The sequence below is a fragment of the Lissotriton helveticus genome, chromosome 4_1 (genome assembly GCF_964261635.1).
Source record: "Lissotriton helveticus chromosome 4_1, aLisHel1.1, whole genome shotgun sequence".
Classification (NCBI taxonomy): Eukaryota; Metazoa; Chordata; class Amphibia; order Caudata; family Salamandridae; genus Lissotriton; species Lissotriton helveticus.
The window spans coordinates 268958148-268982021 of NC_136063.1; the positions used below are offsets into that span (position 1 = coordinate 268958148).

At 46.2% G+C, this 23874-nt stretch overlaps 1 protein-coding gene across 3 annotated transcripts in view; it reads left to right on the forward strand.

The window, feature by feature from the left end:
- Positions 1-23874, forward strand: part of ASAP1 (ArfGAP with SH3 domain, ankyrin repeat and PH domain 1) — a 2040747-nt gene that overhangs the window by 763622 nt on the left and 1253251 nt on the right. For all 3 annotated transcript variants that reach the window (XM_078686749.1, XM_078686753.1, XM_078686750.1), the window contains 2 exons: positions 14364-14439; positions 17266-17352. In XM_078686749.1, the coding sequence (XP_078542875.1) occupies positions 14364-14439; positions 17266-17352 (163 nt within the window). The remainder of the gene's footprint in view (positions 1-14363; positions 14440-17265; positions 17353-23874) is intronic.

Genomic DNA, 23874 nt, shown 5'->3' on the forward strand with positions numbered 1-23874 from the left:
GGAACCCATCCTGCTTTCCCTGTGAGGTGTCCACTCCTGGGCACCCCCAAGGTGGAGGCCAGGCATCCTTAGCGTTGTGGGGGCCGTTGTGGAGATTAAGCAAGCTATTGCCCAGAGTTGCAGAGTGGGACTCCATGATTGGAATAGGCACCGAGGCGAGAATTATCAGGTCCTTGGAATTTTGAGCCCAAGACCCGCCGAGGCGGGGAATTGAACCCTGGTCCCGGGCTAGACCTCTGCATCAGGGTCTGCCGCTCTAACCATTGAGCCGCACTTCTCCACTAAGATTCTAATGATTTATATCAGGACTGAAGCTCCGTGCTACAAACGGCAGTGGCGCCGAAGGAGTCGGAAGCGGTAATGGCAGAGTATCCGGTGATCCTGCAAACGTTTGAGTTGTATCTTGTCGGTGTTTTTATTGAGCCAAGAATATTCTGATGGCATGAATATAATTTGGTTTTGCAGAATGGTGTTGGTGTATGTCATGAGTTTACCTGTCACTGTCCCCCCCCCCCCCCCCCCCCACCCCCCACACTCCCCCTTCACCCATCCACTCCGACCAGGTTAACCTTACCGGTGAGTGACAATTTGGAAATCCTGAAACTGGGCTATCATGGGTGGCATTGGGTGCCATGTGGTGGCGTTGGAGAAGGCAATTGCGTAATATCATTTTGCAGTATTAGTGACAGCCAGCCTCTGACGGCTACCTAAGTTCTAGTATTTATTTTTTCATTTATTTGAAGAGTTTTATATAGCGCTGGCTAGGCCCGGAGGTATCAGAGCGCTTTACATGAGAATATGGTTACAACAGGACAGTGTTACATAGTTACATTAGTTTCTAGAGCATAACATAGCATAGAGAAAGACAATGTTACATAAACACATCCGTTGCTAGAGCATAAGATAACATAGAAAACAAGTCCTAAGGAGCATAGATGGTAGAGGGGGAAAAGTAAAGGGTTAGGAATACATATCAAGTCAGGTAGACCTGTCATGGAGAAGAGTACTTCAGTGGATACCAGTACCATGGATAGTCGTGTAACTGCTAGCCCTGGCCTCTCTATTTGTGATCTAATGTAGCCACAGGGGCAGGCTCAAGTCAAGGATTGTGATATCCAGTGATGCAAATACTTCAGTTACTAAATGATATTTCCATTGATGGCACCGTGAAGATGACCACCCGAGGCACAGGTGCTCCGCTGCCCTGTAAGGGCCAGTGTAATTCAAGAAGGAACGTCCCTTAGTGCACGTTTCTAAAGCTTCTGTGTGTGCCGATGTAAGCACACCCAGCAGCAAGGGTAGATAGCAGTCTTCTGGTACCACTGATCTTCCCAAAAACTAGGTGTTCTGATGAGTGCCCACGGCAGTTTTTCGTGAGTGCATGTAGTGGTCCAGCAGTGGCACCCAGTGGGCACTCAGGTGTTCCTTCATGTTTTGTAATGGGTGTCTATGTACGTCATGCCGTGCACCAGTGTGTTCCGATGTCCCCTCCATATTGATACAAGAGACTCTCGCAGCAAGGTGTGTGTGGTTGTGTGTGTGTGTGTCTCTGTGTGTGTGTGTGGCTCTGTGTGTGTGGGTAGCTTCTTTTGTAGGTGGCTCGATGTGTGGGTGGCTCTGTCTGTGTGAGGGTGGCGCTGTGTGTGTGTGTAGGTGGCTCTGTGTGGGTGGCGCTGTGAATGACTGTGGGTGGCTCTGTGGGGGTGGCTCTGTGTGTGTGTGTGTGTGTGTGTGGGTGGCTTTGTGTGGGTGCAATAGGTCTCGCATTTGCGAGAGATTAAGCTATTGGCATTGTAAATGACAATGCCATTTATTTATATGTTTTAAAAACAAAAACATAAATAAAAATAATGTCAGGAGCAATTCCAATAGCTCTAACTTTAACAATGCCGAGACCATTGCATTGTAAATGCTTGTTGCAGTGTGGGGGGAGGAGGCAGATCTTCGAGGGCAAGTACCCCCCCATCTGCCCTCCGGGGATGCTTCTGTTTTTATAATTGTGGGTGTGGACATGGTCTTGCCCACTGTGGGCAGCCCTCAACCCGCTTTTATAATAAGAAAAAAATCCCTGGTGTCTGATGGGTTTTCATACCCCCCCGCTCCAAACCCTGGGGGGGCCTTTCTGCTGCCCCCAGGGGCCCCCTAATCAGGCATATAGCAAAACAGGAAGGCCACGCCGTCCCACCTGGTCTCCAATAGGACCTTATCTAGATTGTAGACTGTTCATTTATACATTAAATAAGAAAGGGGCCAAAATACAGCCAAGATGGACCCCTTTCGGGGGAAGCCGCAAACCTTGGGTACTTTTAGAATCCCCAGGAATCCCAAGGATGTTGGAAAAAAGGGGGTGTTAATTTGGGGCGGGGGGGTGTTAATTTTCATTAATAAGTCAGTAACACAACATTAGCAACCTTGACTGTTCACCAACAACTGAGTATCTTAATGGTGACCATGCCGACTGAACCACTCTGCCATTTTCAACACTGTTACATTTTTCCAAGCTCGTCATGAAATTGTCACCCACAATATGCCCACAATATACAACTACTCGTCTACCCTCCTGCCAGCCCCCTTCTCCCCCCTCCAAGCTTTAATGTGGTTTATTATTTCAAAGCCTATAAGGTTAGTCATCATTTCTGCCCACTCAGCAAAGTCCTCCTTCACTTTGTCATCTTTTCGTAAAGCCTTCATATGCTGTTAGTCGCTAGTGCACGTACCAAAAAGTCCTTCCATCGGGCAACACCCAGAGTGATGGTGGATGCCAGGTGTATTGCTGTTTAACTTTTCGCTAATACAGCCTCCAAAGCTAACATCTGTATTTTCATTTGATATCCTTTCTTCACTGGTAATAAGACATTGCTTTGAGTTTCTCCCCATTCCAATTAAATATTCTCAAACTGTCCACCACATTCCGCAAACCCCCTCCATGCGGCGACAGGTCCACTTCATATGGAGAAAGTCTGCCCAAAACGTTCCACTCCTGCCACCCGCTGGCAACTTATCAGTGTTAATCAATGCCAACTTCTTGGGAGTAAGATACGTTCTGTTTAATAAATGGAACTGAATTTGTTTAAATCGTGCTACAAGGATATGTCTTTCTCCATTCAACTTCAGCCTGGGGTTCTGGGCGATCCTCGGCCCATCCCCCAAACCTGATAAGATGAACACATACCTTTTAATTTTGTCCATATAAATACTTGATACACCTACAGACATCCAGTAAATATTGTGTCCTTTAAGCTGATGTCAAGTGGTTTGGGAATAAAGATCAAAGAATCACTGACTAGTTTATATGAAAGTTTGAGGACACAGTGAGCATGAATTTCAGGTTGTTGCATGAGGTAACTTTATCTTTTGTGAACTGTATTTTTGTTCTTTTCTTTTTCATCATGAATGCTTGGAGCCTCCCCATTTTCCTTGGTAATGTTAGAGCTAGGAAAAGTACTGTCTTCAATAAAATCTACTTGATATCTGCCCTGTGAATGGCAGATGGCTCGAGCATAAGATGACTTAACGCATGTTCAGCTACCATGTCACCGGAGAGATTCTATCAGGGGTCAAAGTTCTGAATAATGATGACCAAGAATGATTCAAGCATGTGAATGTATGAAAGAAACCTACACTGGAGCATTGGAGTTAGAGGTAAGTAACTAATTTCTTTCCAATTTACCTATGGATATGGTGTGTCTTTCATAATTTTTATCATCAGTCAGTTCCTTTATTTTAAATGCGAGATCTCAGTGCACATAGACCAGTATTCCTCTCTTCTCCGGCGTGGTTGATGCCAATAACTAGATGGGATAACATTTGTCTGAAATAAGTTGGTTGTCTTTGGCTACTAAGTCGGTCTGTTGTAAACATATATTGTCAGAGGAATCTGATAAGAAGACTTATCAAATTTTATGTTGATTGATATGGGAGTTTCATTCCTTGACATTCCAGATAACCAGGTGTCATTTATCTATGGGGCATCAGCCGCTTGTTTGTCAATCTCCCCTATCTAATCCTTGCATCATCTGCCCTCATAATTGACGTAGTCATGAACATCACCTCTTAACTCTGGGAAATCCTTTTTCTCATATAGGACATGGCTACCCAACAGGCTCCCTCCGAAGTTTACTTAACATTCCTTATCGTTACATTATTGTGTTTCGAACTTCATTCAATTTATCACATTTATCTTTGAGATCGTTCAGTTCTTATGATATCATGGAAAATGTAGTGCTTGTGTCCTCCAGTACTGTGTACTCATTGGCACTTCCTTTTTCAACACTCTAAAATGTTTTGAGAATTCACTCATTGTAGATTTCATATCAGTTCTTATCAAATGTAAATGCTCCTCAAAGGTTTTACGTAATTTGTTCTGAAGGTCTAACAAACCGCTTAGTAAGTCTTCTCTGGTTAGCCATGTGTGTTTTCCTTTCTTGTTGGCCATCATTGCATTATGGCCTTCAACAGTATTCTCTCAGGTGCTGTGTTTTGAACTTTTCTTGATTTCACTACTGTCCCAGGGACCCCATTGGTCATCATGTGTCCTCCAGCGTTCTATTTTCTTCATAAAGGTAGATCCGATGTAGTGAGAGGTGGTAACATTCAGAATCTTTCGGGTGTGGCAAAGATGGCAACTGCGATGGATGCTTAATCAGCGTGCTCTGTGCCGGCCCTACATGTATCCTTTCGCATCACCATGGATGGCCCAAGGAACTACCCCTCTGCACCTGCCGTTTGACCTGTGGGGTTTACATGATTCCGGATCCTGCTGTCTCGGGGCCCGAGGACCTATGTGTGGCATCGTGGGACGGTGTCACGGGCTGCGGTATCCTGTGACAGAGACCCGGAGAGGCCGGAGCCAACTTGGGGTGGCCGTGGACCATGGGTGCCCTGGGGTGTGCTGGAGGTTGCACTAGAGTGCTGTGCTGTCGATGCCAAGTTAAGCTCTCTGCGGCCCCTGGGTGGGGTTGTCCGACTGGGGGCACTGGCGAGATAGCTGATGACACGGCCTCCCTGCCAGCTGGGCAACTGCTGCTGCATCTGCTTAGGTGACTGGGGCTCATCAGAAATACATAAGTACCGGCCCACAGCATTTACCTACCCTTGGGAGATGTTGTGGCACAACCTGCTATCCCCACTTCCGGCTGCGGAGCTCAGCAGCATTACCCTAGACACCAGCAGGTTGGAGCATTTCTGCAGGCCTCGCTTACCGGTGGCCTGATGCTGTAGGCCTGCATGTGCAGATGTCATAATGTGCCATAACTGCTGGATGAACAGGCAGAGGTCCCCCTGGGGAGTTGCTGGTGCTCTGACCTGCTCCGAAGTGGTCTCCGGACCCGGGAGAACTTGCCTATGGAGTAGTTGTTGCTGGGGCGGCTGCCAGAGACTTGTATTTGGCTGGCCCGCCTGGCTTTTTGAGAACTGGTGGCCCTGGGGGTGACATTGGATCCCTTGTTGGAAGGTGGTTACCTTGTTCATGAGTGACATTGGCATGGGCCTGGCATTAATCACACAGGAGTTAGTGGTGCTGTGCTCACTTCTGGTGCCCATTGACCTGGAGCCCTCCCATACTGTTACTACCCCAGCGAAGATACCAGGATGTGTTGAAGGCTGATACCAATTGTCCCCCACCTGACTGGCCCTGCTTAACCTATGAGTGTTGATCCCCTGGGGGTCTGGTAGTACCCAGTAAAACACTTTACCAAGGGGGCTTATATGATACATGGTGTACTCCAGAGGCCCCCCAAAATAGGTATCTGGCCCTCTGCTACTAGAAATGTTATCTTTTCCCCCGTTCCCTACGAATTTCCTTGGCTTTGGGGATCCACCTCGTTTGGTGGGGAACAAAGCTCACACCCCTACCTTGATGGCTGTGTGTTGGGGGAACCACTACCTCCTGGTGGCTACGTCGTAACTGTCTCGGCCCCTTTGATCCATTTTAGCTGAGACTCCACAGCCCTTGTAAATGGGTGCTTGTTAAACTTTGCACAGATCACAATTGCTTTACCACATTACAATCACCACTGCACAATGTATGGACATTACCTAGATTGGGAAGCCAAGGGCTAAATAGGCTGGGGCATCATCTGAGGGGGGTTACCAATCCAGACACAGGCCCGGCGGGGACTGGAGAGGCGGCCCCTCCAGTGAACCCTATCCTTCTCCAACTGGATAAAATACTTGCTGCCATAGAAGATACCAGGGCCACCCTCCAGCAATATATTGGCACAGTGTCAGTGGACCTTGGACTGCTGCAAACGGAACAATACAAACTGGCCGATAGAGTCTGGAAGGTGAAGACATCTGTGGGGGAGTTGCAGCCTTAGACATCAACGCTGATGATGGAGCTGGTGTATAGTGTGCAGACCCTTGAGTGTCGAGCCGAAGATGCTGAAGGGCATAGCCGACACAACAACATCTGTGTAGTTGGCCTCCCTGAAGGTGTGGAGCATGGCGACATGGTGTCCTATTTCAGGAACTGGCTAAAGAGGAACATGGCCCGAACCTCCTCGCATCCTCCTTCGCTCTGGAGAAGGGTGACATACCTCGAAACTGGTTCAAAGATGCTTGTTACCGGTCCAGGGAAGACCTGGCCTGGCAGTTCGGTCTGGACTGTTCCCATGAGGCACAGGCCAAGATTGATTTGCATATGGCTGCTTCCCAAACTGGGGTGGCATAGTGGGCAAAAGAAAAATGGATTTAATCCAGATCTTTTGACTGGGGGAGAATGTTTGCATTGTCAGAATTCCATCAGTCATTTGTTTGCTGTAACAATCATCCTACAGAGGGCACGGATGGAAGGCCCCTTCACAGTAGACAACAGTGAGGTGTCTGTATTCCCAGACTTTACCGCAGCATTACAGGTCAAGTGAGCCTCCTACTTAGCGGTTTAAAAGGCCCTCCGCTACGAAGGCATACAATGTTCCCTGATGTTTCCCTCCAAACTCCGGATAACATTAGATGGAAACACGCACTTCTGTGTAGACCCTGGGTCAGTATGGGACTGGCTGTAGATTTATAAAGCAGGGACTCCCCTTCCATTGACTTGCTCTCGACTTGACGCCCCCAACCACAGAGCGAGAAAGCGCCCCCTCAGGACCCCACTTCACAGATCTCAGAGGGGACCGTCTCCATCACATACCAAACAGGAAAGAGCTGCTGCCCTCCAGGTGGTTAAAAAGATTGGAATGTCTAATGAAATCAGACTTCGACTGGTACTCCATTGAAACGTAAATACACACAGTCTGACTCAGTCTTCCCTGGTAGATGGCACTGGGCTCCCCCTTGTGACTCCACAATCAGTGTAGGAACAGATTTGTGTCCTTTTTCCAAATCTGTTCTATGTATTGGTGTTCATGTTTGTGTTGATGGTTGTGGAGTTGGTGGGAACTACCACCCTTGTTGTGTTTCGATTATGTGACTTACTTGCTCTTTGTCTGGAGCCTCTGACAAGACAGGCACAGGTATGCATGTCTATTTATGCACTGAACTAGGCTTCTAAGCTGTAAGTACGAAGTGGGCTGACACAGCTAACATCTTGCATGCAATTACTGGCCTACCCCTCACAGATAGGCCCCTGCCAGGTGACTGGAGGTGAATTCCTACAAACTATTTACAAATTTTCAGTTTGGTTGACCAGCCTTTGGTGATCTGTTCTTGGGTTGGTGCGTTTACTGTTTTGAATCATTGTTTATTGTTGACAGGGAGACTACCTGGCGCTGGTGGGCAATGATGATCTGATGGAATCTGAGTGGGGGCTTCAGACACTGTCCTTTTGTCTTTAATTTAAGTGCTCTTCTGTAGCTGGGGTGCCTCTGTGGTGCGTGTGGGCACCTGGTTTTTCATGATGTCAATTCCTCCTGTGCGTCTGTCTTTTCATTGGGTCGGACATGAGAGCCTGAATTAGGACACATCTTGTCGTTGGCCATAGTGGCTGACTTCAGTGCCTGGACATGCACTGAGAATTGCTCTGCAGATGGCTAAGGAGCTAATTTGATATATATTATTACTCGTAGCCTCTTTGATGTTGGGGGGTGGTTCAGGGTAACATGTATGGCATTCCCTTGAGGCCCATGACGGAGATAGGTGTAGGTACGGTTGGTCGCTAGGCAGATTTCTGATCTTTTCACCATGTGTTGGGCCGGAATGGCACTGTACTTGTATGTCTATCTTGGTCTGCTCCTCATAGATAAACCCCTGCCAGTTGACTGAGGTGTCGTTCTTTAGATTATGATTCAAAATATTCAGTTTGGCCGGCCGGCCAGCCATTGCTATGTTGCCATTGGGTTAAGGAGTTTATGGTTGTGGGTTGTTTTCGTTTCTCTTTGTTTGCACAAGGTCCACACTCCGCATCAATGGGTGGAGGATTGGGTGTGTGGAGGTCCTGGGTGTCACTGGAGGTCCACGCTCTTTGCGACTTTATATGGCTGACTGCCGGCATGCGCTGACCTTCTTGTCCTGGAATATTAGGGGGATGGGATCTGCCTCCAAGAGGGACAACATTCACAGATATATATATATTTTTTGAAAATCTTTTTATTTTAATAACAAGCTCCATACAATAGCACATCAGTCGGCTTCGGAAGTTCAGTGGGATTTACAAGTAAAATCAAGCATACAATCAATCAATGTGGACATAAGGTCCTGCTTACATAGATCAAAGTCCTGGAAAGACATTTATGCAGAGACGGAGTCGCCCCTGAAGCCACCGATATTAGGGGTCCACCCTCAGTGCACCCTAAACAGCTCGCTTCCCCCCCATCCCTCCAGGTCCACGGTGCGCCCCTGCTGATTAGCCGTAGCCGTGCGGTCAGTCTAAAGGAGACAGAGCAACCCATGAAAGCATCCAAAGCAGCACACTCAATTGGTGACCACCAATATACATTAATCAGAAGCAGACACAGATTGGGTATCCATCACTTCCCCCCTGTACCGCCTCCATGCCCCCCATATTTTCTCCAACTTCCTGGGACAACCTCGACTAGTATAAATTACCTTCTCCGCCCGCTGACACCAGTCCAGGTCCCTCTCCCATTCTTCCACCGTTGGTAAGAGGTCACTTTCCCACAACCGAGCTATATTTCTCTTTGCGACCATACTCGCCAGGGCCAGCCACTGTTTGTCCCACTTAGGCCAAGTGACGTCACTTGTCACACCCAGAACATGCCATCTGGCCTCTAGCAGGACTTCTGCACCCACTACTTCCGACATAAAGCCTGCCAGCCTGGACAAGTAGGCCCGAACTCTGGCGCACTCCCACAGGATATGAAAGAAGGAGCCCTCCTCCCCACACCCCCGTATGCAGAACCGCGAGTCGGTGTACCCTATCCTATACTGTACCATATGCGGGGTGTATGAACGGTGTAAAATGCGTAACTGAACCAGTCTGAACCTGGCTCGTACAGCCACTTCCCGAGGACACTGTAGGGCCTCCCCCCAGTCATCGTCCTCTAACAGTCCAACGTCCTACTCCCACTTTTCCCTCCGAGGTCTCAGTGGGTCTGCCAAGTTGTTAATGAGTTTCCTATACATGAGGTAGATAGCTTTATCTATCATGGGATCCATCAGCAACCTGTCCTCCAGTGGGGCATAATCTGGCAGTTGTCCTCCCTGACTCAGGTGTTTATGTAGGGCATGTCTAAGCTGCTGGTAGTGTAGAAACTCCCTCCTCCCCATTTGGAATTCCACCTGCAGGGTTTCAAACCTCGTCATACCCCCCCTTTTCTAAATATCCCCTAGGACAGCGATACCAATGAGGCTCCATTTACGAGGACCCTGAAGTTTCGCAACCTCAGAGAGGAAGTTCCCACGCCACAATGGGGTTTGTGCCGTGAGTTTCGCCCAGCAATTTTGTGGCCAGCTTCCTGGCCTCCACCACCGCCGCCGTTTGGGGTGGCAATGGCAAGCAACGCCTACTCTTCGTATAGAGAGCTGCATGATAAGTATCCGTACCAAAGGCCGTGCGGTCTACTCTGTATGCCGGCTCCTCTAGCGGAGCAAACACCCACCCATTGATGTTGATCAGCTGTGTCACCCAATAATAAAGATGGACATCTGGGACCGCGAGGCCTCCTTCGTATGGCCCCCGCTGTCATTTCTTGAGAGCTATTCTCGGGCAGCCCCCACTCCATATTAGAGAGCGCTGCTCGGATTCGATCACCCTAAAAATTTGTCCTGGGACTGAAAAAGGCGTGCTTTGTAGTACATATAGAAGCCGGTTAAGGGCCATCATTTTAAATAAAACAGCGCGCCCCATCAAGGAGAGCAGAAGGGTTTTCCAGTGTTCTACATCCCCCTGTAGCTGTTCCAGTTGGGCCGAAACGTTCAGACGTAGGAATTCTGCTTCCGACCTCGCCACCCAAATGCCCAGATACCGAAAAATCTCCTTCCAGACCAAACCTCCACAGTCCTCAGATAGATGCGGCTACTGCCCCGCCAGTACGTGGGCAAGGGATTTGTCCCAATTTATACGATATCCGGAATACTCACCAAGCTGACGTAGAATAACAATCAATCTCTGGATGGAGGCAGCCGGGCGCTGCACATACAACAATACGTCATCCGCATATAACGATATGCGCTCCTCCCAGCCCCTTCCCAGATCTATACCCCACACCATGGGGTCCGTCCGTACCCAACACGCCAATGGTTCCAAGGCGAAAAGGGTCGGGGAGAGCGGGCACCCCTGTCGCGTACCTCGGCTCAGATGGAACTCCCTCGACAAAGCCTCATTGACTCGGACCCTCGCCAGTGGCTCAGTGTACAACAGCCTTACCCACGCTCGAAAGTTGTCTCCGAAGCCCAATTTCTCCAAGACTGCATATATATATCGCCACTCTATGCTGTCAAAAGCAATATGGGCATCAAGAGATAGCAAAGCTGCCGGTACTTCAGGACGTGCAGATACTGCCTGTTAGACTCCAAACAGCCGCCGCAGGTTAAGCCGCGTACTTCTGTGGGGCATAAAGCCTGACTGATCCGGGTGGATCAGAGACTAGTCCACCTCCCCAGGCTCGTGGCCAGGATCTTTCCAAGGACTTTTGTTTCGTAATTAAGAAGGGAGATGGGCCTGTATGAGCTGCTCAAGTCTTGCGGCTTACCATCCTTATGGATCACTACAATCGTCGTGGACCTAAGGTTCTTCGGAAGCTTCCCTTCCTGCCTAGCCTCGGTGAACATGCGCAACATATGCGGCGCTATTCTACTTGAGACGCACCCAAACGCCTCCGCCGGAAACCCGTTAGGACCCGGCGCCTTGACTGTGATGTCAGACTCCAAAATGGCCCTATTTGCAGGATCCAGGGCGGGTAACTGTAGGGGGGCAAGGAAATTCTCGCAATCCTGCTCTCGCCATAGCGCGCGAACTCCTCCGATATATCCCTGCTCTCGTCCTTCACCGTTCCAACCAACCCTTGGATTCCTGGCACCCAGTTACGGTCCCTGTCCCGTTTCTCAAGCCAGGCTATCATCTTATTGGCCTTGTCTCCTAAGTCATACACTCGCCTCTAGGTGGCCAGAGCACGCGATCTCGCCTGGTCGGAAAGCATGTCCCTCAGTTCTTTCTCTATGAGCCGAAAGCCTGTGTCTCCGGTCCTGTTCCTGCTCCTGCGTCGCCCCCCTTGCGTCCTCTAGGGCAATTTTGGGGGAATATAGAGCGAACAAAGGTTGAGTGTCCGACCCTCCCACTGGACAGACAGTGCCGCGTAACGCCCTAACGGGTCCAACCACTGCCTCCCAATTGTCAGCGCCAAGGAGTTTTTAATGAGGATCCCCGCTCTTCTGGAGCCAGTGGTAAAGCCTGCATGGGCCCGCAGGGTGTAGCTGAATCTGTTGAGGGCCCTGCAATGGTTCCCAATCAAGTGTGTCTCGTGGAATAGGATGATATCTGGGGCATGTCTATGCAGATATCGGAGCACGATAGTGCGCCTAATTTTATTCTGCAGTCCATTAACGATCCAGGACAGGATATTAACTAGTTGTGTCTTGGATGTATGCACCATCAATATTCATCAGATGTGAGGGATGGCTGCCCCCCCCCCACCTCATGCCTGCCCACCCTCAGTGCCGTTGGAGCCAAAACAATAGTATAGTGTAACAACAAACTTGCATAAAGCAAACAATCAACCCTCCCCCCCCCTCCCTGCTACCCTGCTACGCCGGCCAACATGGCCGACATACCCCAACAAGCAGAGCGCCTGTAGCCCTCAAAACGAAAACCTTGGGGTGTATAGTATAACCAGTTCAGCAACCCGAGGGTGTCACCCGGCCCGCCACTGTAGCGAGCTAGTCTTCTCAGCATAACCTAAGCCGGGTGACTTTGCACGTAATATACATTTCCGATATAAGGACAATGTTTGACTCGCCCTTCCCCTTATTATCATGAGCAGTTCAAACCAGAGTGTCCAAGAGAAGTTGGAGACCCCCTCCCCGGACCCCACTGTCCATCAGGCCACCATTCCAGCAGACCCTGGCGCCCGGGATGCATTATACGTTACATGTACTCCAGTCACGTCCTTCACTCCAAGGCAGCCCAGGCCGCCTCATCCCATGTCCGGAGAAGCAGATAGACGCTGAGTCCTGTTTCTGCTGGGCAGCCAGGGGCCGTCCTGCTGTCGTCGCTCCCTCCCTGCAGAGCCCGTAGAAGAAGTCGTAGATTGATCAGCCGTGTTCCTCCAACTGCCTCCCGGCCTGGGATCTCCCGGCGGCTGCACGTGCTCCTCCAGCCAAGAGTGGGCTTCCTCCGGGGACGTGAAAAAGTAGGATTTCTCATGTGCCAGGATCTTGAGACGCGCCGGAAAAAACATCATGTACTTGATGCCACGATCTCGGAGCTCTTTCTTTACTCCATCAAAAAAACGCCGCTCCTGTTGGACCTTAAGTGTAAAATCTGGGAAGAGTCTGACAGTATCGTTCTCAATGCAAAGATCTCCATGGTGTCGGGCTGCCTGCAGGATAGCGTCCCGATCCCTATAATTAAGGATCCGGGCAATGATCGTTCTCGGGGGAGCCCCGGGGCGTGGCGGCGGGATCGGCGCCCTGTGTGCGCGCTCGATGACAAATAATTTTGATATACTAATCAATTGAGAAAGGATCACTCGTCCTGCACAACCTTAGGTATGCTAGAGGAACGGGGGGTGTCCCAAATTAAAAGACCCTCATGCACGTGATGGGTATGGTGGTATCTGAGCGGTATATCTTGGTTCTCCGCTGTCTAATCACGTGTGTGCATAATCATCAGGTCGATCAGGTTATGCAGCCTCCACCAGGAGGTTCTTACCCAAGGTTGAAGCAGTAGTGAGCCAGTGATAAAGGGTCTTAAAAGGCCCGGAAAACCAGAAAATTAACTTTAATTAGGTCTGGGTTCGGGTCTGGTAAAAAAAAAAAAAAAAAAGAAAATCAGAACAATAAAGCAAAACATCAGAGGACTTTAATGTGGTGGCGCTGCTCCATTGGAGACCAACCTGGAGCTGCGTGCCATCTATGTGGTCCTCAAAAACTTTCTGCCTTCCATCAAGGACAGGTGCATCCAGGTCCTAACTGGCAGTATGCCAACCATGTGGTACTTAAACAGGCATCATGGTGTGGGTCTTGTGCTTTGAGCCTGGGGAGGTGGGTGGCTCCTCTCGAAACCCCCCTTACCGGTCAATTATCAGTTCCCAGAGCAGGGAAATTTAGCAGGTATTTTCTTGCCAATCACGAGTGCCACCTGCTCCTAGTGATGGGACAGAGCATCATCGCTCAGTTTGAGGGTGTTTGTTTTGTACCACTAAGAATGCTCAAGGGCTAGCCTTTTGTTCCCTTCAGAAGGTTTTCTGGGAGAAGCATTCCTCCTTGGGGCAGTGGTCGAGGTCCAGCATAATTTACATGTTCCTTCCTCCCCTCTGAATTCGTAAGTGTTATAATTAACTTTTTTCAGTCACTATATGTATATCATCGCCCTACAATATTGAAGAGGTGCCACACCATGCCCATGTTAACTGATGTAATAAAAAACGGGTGCAAGCACAATCCCCATTCAGGGTCACAAACAGCTGATATGTTTCAGTGCCAGTTGGGCTGTGGTTTGGCAGACTTCTTGAAGGGTGGTTAAAAAAATCTAACATTTTTGAAAGCACCAGTCACTGTTTCATTTTGCTGTTTATTAATCCGGAGTTGTATCAGATTCCATCCAGCTTTGGTGGGAGCTTAGAAATGCTTTCATATACATTATATATTCATAAAGATGCTTGTTGCATTTTTTACTCGAAGTACTCAATGTTAAAACATGGTATTGCAATGTTTTCTGAGAAGTAGATCTTAAAAATGTGCTTTTGGTATTTTGCTTCTTCCAAGTTTGTCCTTCTTGCTATTGAGTTTTATGTTTTTGTTTGTAGCTTTTTCCAAGATGGCTTGAAAACTGCAGATAAATTGAAACAATATATTGAAAAACTAGCTACTGATTTGTACAATGTAAGTGATTTCAATTTATTTTAAGTTACTTTTCCTTTTTCTTTTTGTAAATATATTCACGCATGCCAAATGTGAACAATGAGCCCGAAAAATATACCCTTTTTACTTTAACAGTATTCCACCATTTCTCTAATATTAGTTAAATATTCAAACATTGTGTGTAGTGTTTTGTTCAACTACAGATACTCATCAACAGACCTTACTGAGTAGGCCTTACTGAGCACTGGTTGCCAGATGATCCAGGGCAACCTGGTCTTGCATTCCTCTAGGAACAGTTTTACTATTCATGAATTTCAGTTTCATGTCTGTGTCCCAGCCCTGGCTGTTTCTACACCTTTATTTGTTAATGTTGAAGAACAAGGGGTAGGTGGTGATGTCGAAACTGAAAGAGAGTTTAAAGATTAAATATGTAGCAGTGGGGCTGAAGCCAGCGTTAGCGGACGCAGGGCCAGGGTAGCGAAGGTTGGTATTGCTAGTATTGTAATGGGGCCAACTAAAGTTGAAGAAAAGGATTTATGCTAACCTCAGTAGGCACATCAGTGTAGATGCTGGCAGACGCAGCCTCTCTGGAAGTCTCAGCATCTTTTACCGAAGAAGTCACTGTAGGGAATGTGATCACTTTCAGCACAGGAGTAGGTTTTGAAGATAAGATAGATCACTTTTTTGCTCTTGGTCTTATTGCTTTAATGAGAAGGCAACTATTTGCACTCTGTGTGCTCTCTGTCGCTTTGTCCAATGTTGAGAAGTGGATGGAGTCTGGTGAGGTAATGCTTTGAAATGTATACTTAAGGTTATAAAAATGGAGAAGGAAAAGTCATTAAACTGTACTAGTAGTTTTTCAGAGAAGGTATCCTCCACAGAGTCATTACCGATCTTTAAGTTATTGGATACTGGCTGAAAAAAGAGCTGTGGTAAAATGATTGATAGAACTTTGCTTTCTGAATAGTAAGACCCGCCTATCTCTGAAACGTGTTTTTTCTATGAATACTCTTTAAAAAAAAAAAGTTTTATTTTCTACAAAGTAACAAAAAACAACTTCTAACATACAGACTTGCTGCACACAATGAGCACATCAGTAAATTTCAAGGTGCATATCACTGGCAGGTACTCTTACAGGAGTCCAAAGGGTTGCACAAACATTGTAAACTAATGGTAGTCTTTTTTTATATACTCGTTTTGGCAGAGGTACAACTTAGTTTCCTTCCTTGCTCTTCTCTGTCAAATATTACATTAAGCTTGCTTTTCCTGCTACTTAGATCATCTTCCAAATTGTCAGTGGCACAGTTCATTGATATACAGATTTCTTCCGGTGACAGCCTATTCCCTAACTGTGTAACCAGTGTATTGTCACTCATCTCTTCTCCTGTACGTGACCAAGTGCCATGAATTTCTAGTGAATACTCCATTTGTAGGTCTCGGGTAGCTGCCTAATATCCATTCCATTGGATTCATAGAAACCAAGTCTCTCACTTCTTCCCTCAACCCATCTCCCTCTATTAGTCTGGTATGGTTCTAAATCCACCGTTGTTCAAGATACATCATAGGCAGCTGCCAGATCGATCAGGATAGGTCTTGCATAGCAAAGCAGGAGTGACGTGTACCCCATGTGAAAATGTAAATTGAGTGAGGCAAAATTGTCATTGCACTGTGTATAGTAGGGCCCTGTCGCAGTTGATGTCCCTCAATCTTAATACCATTTTGTTCTAATCTTGACTGATGGTTTGCACAAAGTGCATGATAAAGGGAAGGATAATGGACAGCTACGTCTCACCAATAATACGAGGTCATTGTAGATCCTGTGTTCCAGGTGTGGACTAGGGAATCCACCCCATATAATGAAGGCTATTCTGAAATACAATTAAAGGTGTCCAAAATGTACATGATACTGTTTCTGGCATTCTCAGAAGACATACATTTGTCTTCACAATACAGTTCCCCACCAATCAAAAAACAACCACTGTCCATCCATCCAGATTTTCATGGCTCTCCTTACAGCTAACCAAAGTTTTTGAAATCTCAGAGGGGCTATTCTGCCTATGCTCCTTCAATAATGGTCCTTCACAAATTTTGATTTCCAATTACACATCATAAACATCAGGACCATCTGTATGGTCCTGATATCAATTTTGGAGCCCAACAACAGCAGGTCGCAGAAGGTGCCATTTAATGGTCCTGATGTTTATGATGTGTAATTGGAAATCAAAATTTGTGAAGGACCACTAAATGGCACCTTCTGCGACCCGCTGTTGTTTGGGTCCAAAATTGATATCTGACTACCATGCCTCTATGGCATACCTTCAGCAACTTACAGCTGTGGGTGTCTTCAAGCCAACCAACGAGATTATGAAGCTTCAATGTGAAATAGTAGCACCCTTCTCATACCCCTTCTCAAAGAGCATTTTCAGTTTAACTCTTTTAAGCACAACAAGGAGGTCCTCAACATATTCTTGTTTACTAAAGATTACTTTTGATAGCTGGTAAGAAAACTCCCTAGAATACATAAAGGCATTGGGGAAGGATGACCATTTTTATCAATTCATTTCTACCTAATTTCTAGGGAGTTACGAGGTCCAGTTTGGTGGCTGGGAATTATTCTAAAGCTTATGTATTTTTTGAGGATTTCATAGTTGGTAATCTATAGCTACAAGTGAGAAACCTTTACATTTTTGCAGAAAATACCTTAATCAGATGCTCTCGCTATCAAATTTTTATGTGTAACATTTAGATCTTGTCACCATTATTTCCTGAGAAGTCTGAACAAGTTTTCAGAAATGCATCTCTTTACTCATTATACTGTGGTAATGCAATAGATGTACTCCTTAACAGATAAAGCAGACCCAGGATGAAGAAAAGAAACAACTAACTGCACTCCGGGACTTGATAAAATCTTCATTACAACTTGATCAGAAAGAGGTAGGATGCATTTCAAACTTTAAAACATTTTACAGTGCTCTGAAGAAGAAACTCTTATAGAAACCCTTGATTAAAATATTTAGAACCCCAGGCTGTGTCTAATTAAACACATTTCATATTGAAGTACACTTGGACACTTTTGTCTGGCACTCTCGTATTAGTGCTAGAAAAATAAGTTGTGTGTAATGTGTAACTAATGCCACTGCATTCTGTCGCTTTGGTTCCTTTGGTAATGTAAAAAAATGAAGAAGGTTTTAGGCCTATCTTTTTTTCCATTGGTTATCCAGTTCCTGTTAAATTTGACCCTGATTAAATATTTTCTATATGGAGTGATGCAGATTTCGTTTTCCATGTAAAATAATAAATGTTATAACATTTGTAAGAACTTGCGAAACATCTGTTTTGTGTGATTACTTCTGATAGATTAGTCATGCATCTATGTTGGAAGTAGGTTTCATGAAAATAAGCAATATCCAACCTAAAATGCTCAATTGTGCAGTTGGTTGTAGATAACCAAAAGGACAAAATGATAGGTTGTTGTTAGATATGCGTTATTGCTCTGAAGACTATTATGTTGTACTCTGTCTTCAAAATGTTCTTGCATTCTGAAGCTACTAAAAGGGACATTTTAATTATTTCAAGTAATGCGGCTATGTTCTTTAGGTACAGGGCACCTACCATGTATATCTTTCATCTGTGCCAGTAATGATCATCTAGGGTTAAAACACCATTTAAAACTCATGGTGGCTTCCTTGCAATTCTTTTCATTATACTTCCAGTGGTCACCTATAGCCATTTTAATAATTTATTTGACCTTTTTGGGCAGCTTCAGAATTTTCAACACTTGGTTTATGATGGTCATTTTTTCCCCTGCTTTACTCGTTTGTGCTGTTTTCCCTTTTGCCAAGCATGCCAGGAATGCTTGCACCCATGACTGGACCGGAACAGCTTCCCACGAATATAATGTCACTTTACATTATTTGTGCAGAGACCCAGCACTAGTGCCTCTTTTTTGCACTCCAGTGAAATACACTAGCCACCTATCCCCCACTGTCCAAAGCCAATTTCCTACGTTTCCCCGTTTCAGAAGGATACAATGAAGAGCCTTACTAGTTCTGTGTATTGTCAATTTGCAGTCTCTCCCTACTTGAAGCTGTTTCTCGCTTTGGTGGTTCCACTCTGCTTGAGCATATGCTTTCTTCCTAGCTCCTGATTCGCAGAAGGCTTCCATGTGTTGTTTGGGGAACTTTGATCCATGCATGTCCATCTTTTTTGTAGGGGCATTCATCCAATATCCCTGCTAATGTGAAATGTGTCATGATTGCCAATTGGCCTTGTAAATTGTCTGCTTCTTATGTATTCTCCATGAGCTGCTTAGAGATGTGTGAATCGTAGGCTCAATGGGCTTTGAAAACAACTAAGAAAGCGTACTACAGTGAAAGAACCCAAGGTCATACCAATCATTAAAAATGGTTATTTATTACAAATGTAAATACATTCACCCAGTCCCAAATCTACCACAATCCCCAGCGTTCACCTCGGACCATCACTCCTCCCAGTACCATTGTCAATCATGATCCAGATTAAGAAAGTATCACAACTTCTCAATGTTCACCGATTTCTTTAGGCATATCTGCTTTTGTATATGAATTTTTCACTGAGGATGCAGAGGTCTGTTCCCCTCAACCATCATTTGATATATTTTGGAAATTGTGTTTTTTTATAGTTTACTGATCTGTCCTTTTTGACACTGTCACAGGGCCAGGAAAAGTTAGACATATCAAAGCCATAACCCCAGAAGAGGCAGGTTAGGGTATAATACAAATTTACTGCTGTCACTTTTACAGTTACTATTTCTACCTCCCCCTAGCATATTGTATATCTGAGCGAACCCAGAGTGTTGTTAAGGTCATCTTGGCGGAGAGGCATCCCTCTACAAAATCAGTGCACGCCAGTCATTGGAAGAAATTTGTGTCTTGGTGTGCTACCCATCCAATTGACCCACTACAAGACTAGTTGTCTGAAGTGTGGCTGTGTTTTTTTTGTCTGGCCCAGCAATAACTTGCTTTGAGCACTGTGAAAGTTTATTTTTTGGCTGTTTTGGCTTTTTTTTTTTACATTTGGTGGATCAGCCTTTTTTATTTAAATCACGTTATGGTAAGATTTTTGAAAGGGTTGCAATATTTATTTCCACCAAAACTCTTTGTGATGCCTTACTGGGACTTGAATTAAGTACTTGTGTGTTTTTTAATGTGCACACCCTTTGAAACGCTGCACAGCTGTCCATTGTGATTTATAATGGCAAACACCGTCTTCCTCATCACTACAACATTGTCTATGCATGTGAATAAGCTGCAGGCTCTTTTTTGTTACACAGTGTTCTCCCTTGATAAGTTGGTGTTGAGGACCAGGGCCTCTTTTTCCCCAAAAGTGGTTACTCCATTTCATGTTGACTATTCCTCTCCAAGCATTCTTTGCTCCACCTCAGTCCTCTAAAGAGAAGGAGAGACTTCATCGTGTGGACGTTAAAAGAGCACTACGTGTTTATATAGATCAAAGAGCATTGGATCTGTTTGTAGCATTCTACTGAGCAAAGAAGGACAATACATAGCAAAAACAGACCATTTCCCGATGGCTCAATATCTGCTGCGCACTGGCTAAGAAGCAGTTCCCAGAAGGCTAATGGGTTCATTCCACCAGAAGTAAAGCTTCTACCATTGTGTTGGCTTTTGGGGTGCTTCTCATGACCATTTGTCATGCAGCTACATGGGCGTTTGTTCACCAGTTCATAAAGCACTGCTATCTTGACAGTTGGGTCCTTCAGGAGGATCACTTTGCCTGCTTGGTCCTGTAAGACTTTTTGTTCTGAGCCAATTTACAGACGCACCAACTTGGGAGCTACTGCTCTGGTATCTATTCACAAGCTGAACACATCGGTTCTTGCCTGTTTGCCGTTGGGGGAGTCCGGGAGGAGGATTGCCGACCCTCTTGTCATGCTGGGGTTGCTGCCTGCCTGCCTCCTGCTGCCCGCTCCCGCTCCCACTCCCACCTGGGGAAGAGCTGGCCGCCGTGGAGTGCAGGTCAGGGAACCACAACCCCCAGCAGCCCAGGGAACCACGTGACCCATTTGTAGCGCCAGGAGGCGCATTTAATTGTCGTCAGCCCTGCTGAGCGGGGGGAACATATCGGATCTTGCCTGTTTGCCGTTGGGGGAGTCCGGGAGGAGGATTGCCGACCTGCTTGTCCTGCTGGGGTTGTTGCCTGCCTGCCTCCTGCTGCCCGCTCCCACTCCCACCTGGGGAAGCGCTGGCAGCCGTGGAGTGCAGGTCAGGGAACCACAACCCCCAGCAGCCCAGGGAACCACGTGACCCATTTGTAGCGCCAGGAGGCGCATTTAACTGTCGTCAGCCCTGCTGAGCGGGGGGAACACATCGGATCTTGCCTGTTTGCCGTTGAGGGAGTCCGGGAGGAGGATTGCCGACCTGCTTGTCCTGCTGGGGTTGCTGCCTGCCTGCCTCCTGCTGCCCGCTCCCACTCCCACCTGGGGAAGCGCTGGCCGCCGTGGAGTGCAGGTCAGGGAACCACAACCCCCAGCAGCCCAGGGAACCACGTGACCCATTTGTAGCGCCAGGAGGCGCATTTAACTGTCGTCAGCCCTCCCTCGCGGGACGCCGGGCGAAGCCCGGGCAAAGGGCGGGCCCTCTGTGGCCCTCAGAGGCCTGAGGAGGACGGGACGGGCCCCACCACTTGGTTTTCCTGGAGGAGGTAAAGCCACTAATTGACACACTGTACTGGACAGTAGTATTTGCCCAATTAACTCTTATTACCTTATCTACATCCAAGTCATATCATGACCCAGAAAGGGGTTGTTACAAAACTAGCGCTTCGGTCGGCTACTTGTCTGAGGATGCAAGATAAGCGTATAAATAACGCACTGTTACCTTCACGTACAGACGCTGACAAAAATAACTGCCATCAGCCTGTAGTCAGTTCACCTTGTAATCATTCCCCTTCTCAAACAAACAATACGGTGTGTAGACTCTCACTGTTGGAGGAATTAAATAGTCTGTGTAAGACCAGCTATGCCCCTGTAGGATCACCATCCTCACCAAATAATATTAATTCGTTAACTACAAATGAGAGAGTGTTGGAACCCTTCTCTATATTTACAAAAACAAACACACAATGCATAGTATCCATCCGGCCCACACCTAACAAAAGGAAGCATGATGGGGATAAATATAATGAGAGCCAATCCAAAGTACAAAAAATACAAAATGAATCCCCAATCTTGACTCCACCCCCTACCAATTTTCCCCTAACTGCAGAGGTGGCCGAAAAATCAGACGACCTAGCCCCTTTTTCCCAGATGGCCCTATTGTCAATGGTCGAACAACTGATCAAATCCATTATACACCCCCTAATTGACAAAATCAACATCTTGGGGGATAGATTGACAGGGATTGAGGAAAAAATCAATTTTAATTTGTTAACCTCTACCAATGCTTCTATACCTACCCATCCCTTGCCAATTGCTACTTTAAATAAAACTAAACCTGCCACTCAAAATAAAGTTGCCCAAACCCGAGAACCAGTTAATAACATTCTCCCCTCAAACATTTTTAAAGCCTCCCCTAAACCCACTACACCGAAAAATTTTGTTCCTAGAGTGGAGCGCAACAGGGTTTTTAGAATGCATCTACCTCCAGAGGCAGCCCCATTTGTATGCATCCTCTCGGGAGTCCCGCAACTGAAAAAGGGGAAACCAGAGAGACAACATGACTTGTTAAATAAGGTCCAGTTTTGGCTATCCAAAAATAGACCCCTGCCCCATGATCTTGACGGCGGGATTGTGAGCGTGAGGAGAGTGGGTTGGCTGGGCCCCCTTCCGAAAAAATTATTGGTGACTTGATACTAATAAGATTTAGGAGCAGAAACATTGTCCCATACCTCCGAACTTGGCAACCTAAAGAAGGCGGTGGCCCCATATCCACCTGGGATCTACATGACTTCTATCCAAGCACATCATATATCCCTGCCTCCAGGCCAATTACTGGGGATTGTACCAGGCTGGGTAGAGGTGTTTGCTTACCGCTTTATTGTAGTATTCCCGCCCCAAACAGATTTGAAATACCGTTTAACATTTTTTAACCACTGTAACCCCTTGCACATTCCCTTCTGATGAAACGGAAGAACTGTCATCATGAACCCTGTAAAGTATGCTACTGTCAGGAAAGTTACATTTTACCTGTAGATAATCTGCGCTTCACATGTATGTATTTTTGAACTATGATTGTATTTTGTAATTGTACGCTCTCATGATTTTATACAAAAATCGAATAAAGCATATCGATCGATCACAAGCTGAGGGATCTGCTTTTAGAAGTATCCATCAGAAGAACAAGTTACTTACCTTCAGTTACAACTTTTCTGGTGAATACTCTTATCTAGCATCAGGTTTCTCACCAACCCTCCGACCTCCTCGTTCTGTGAACTGGACTCTTTTCTCCATCTATAAAGGTCTCAATTTAAAGATCAGCGCATTGCCCATGCCATTCTGTCAGTCAGCTATGTTTTGTTACTCTTTTATCAAGACTTCAGGTTCACGAACAGTGAAATTAGTGGGCCAGTGCCTGTAAGAATTGTTTAAAATTGGAAACTGTATGTGATTTAAAGTTTATCTTCATATCCCCTTTTTATATTCGATGAAAGTAGGGTTACATCCTGCAGAAAATCAGGAAGTCTGTTGTCCATCTTAGCTTTTAGTGTTATCATCATTGCATCCTATGTAGTGATCCCCATTCGACCCACGGGCCAGTTTCTGTGCTTGCCTTTGGCCAATAGCCATGCCAAAGCAGAAAACCTGCTTTTTATTTTGTTGCCTTTACCCTGTTATATATTGCCAGAATATTGCAGTGAGGGTGGGAGTGATATGTTTTATGCAACTTGCTGGGAATCCAGTATGTCCTATGGAGTATTTTAAATTGGATCAATTTGAACTGTGAAGTGCACAACACCTTAGAGGAGTACTTGGCTATTCTTGGCAGTTCCTAAAGTGTGTTGTTTCTACCTACATTTCATTCTCACAGGCCCTTCAATGTGGAAATATCTATCCTAAATTAATACGCAGGCTAGAACACAGAGCTGTGGTAACTTTTCTTTCTCAACTATGTAAGGTGTTGTGTATAGTAGGTTTAGTCTCGCCCGACTCCTAAACTAAAAGAGTCTGCTTTGTCAGAGCTCTATATAACAGTAACAGACTTAGATGAAGCTACATGGTCTATCTTAGTTCCTCAAACATGTAAAGTAATTGGTTGACATACATATCTCCCAACTTAACTATGCTATGTTCCTCCCAGTGCGACGGGCAAAAGCAGAGCAGAATGTGCCTAGGCTGGAATATATCCATAGGCCTCCTTCGTATTAGTAAGAGCAAGGCATCACTTCCCAAAATAATTTTCTAAGCTCTACAATCTAGAGGTGCTTTGAACCCTATCGCTCATATCCAGCCCCACTGGCAGT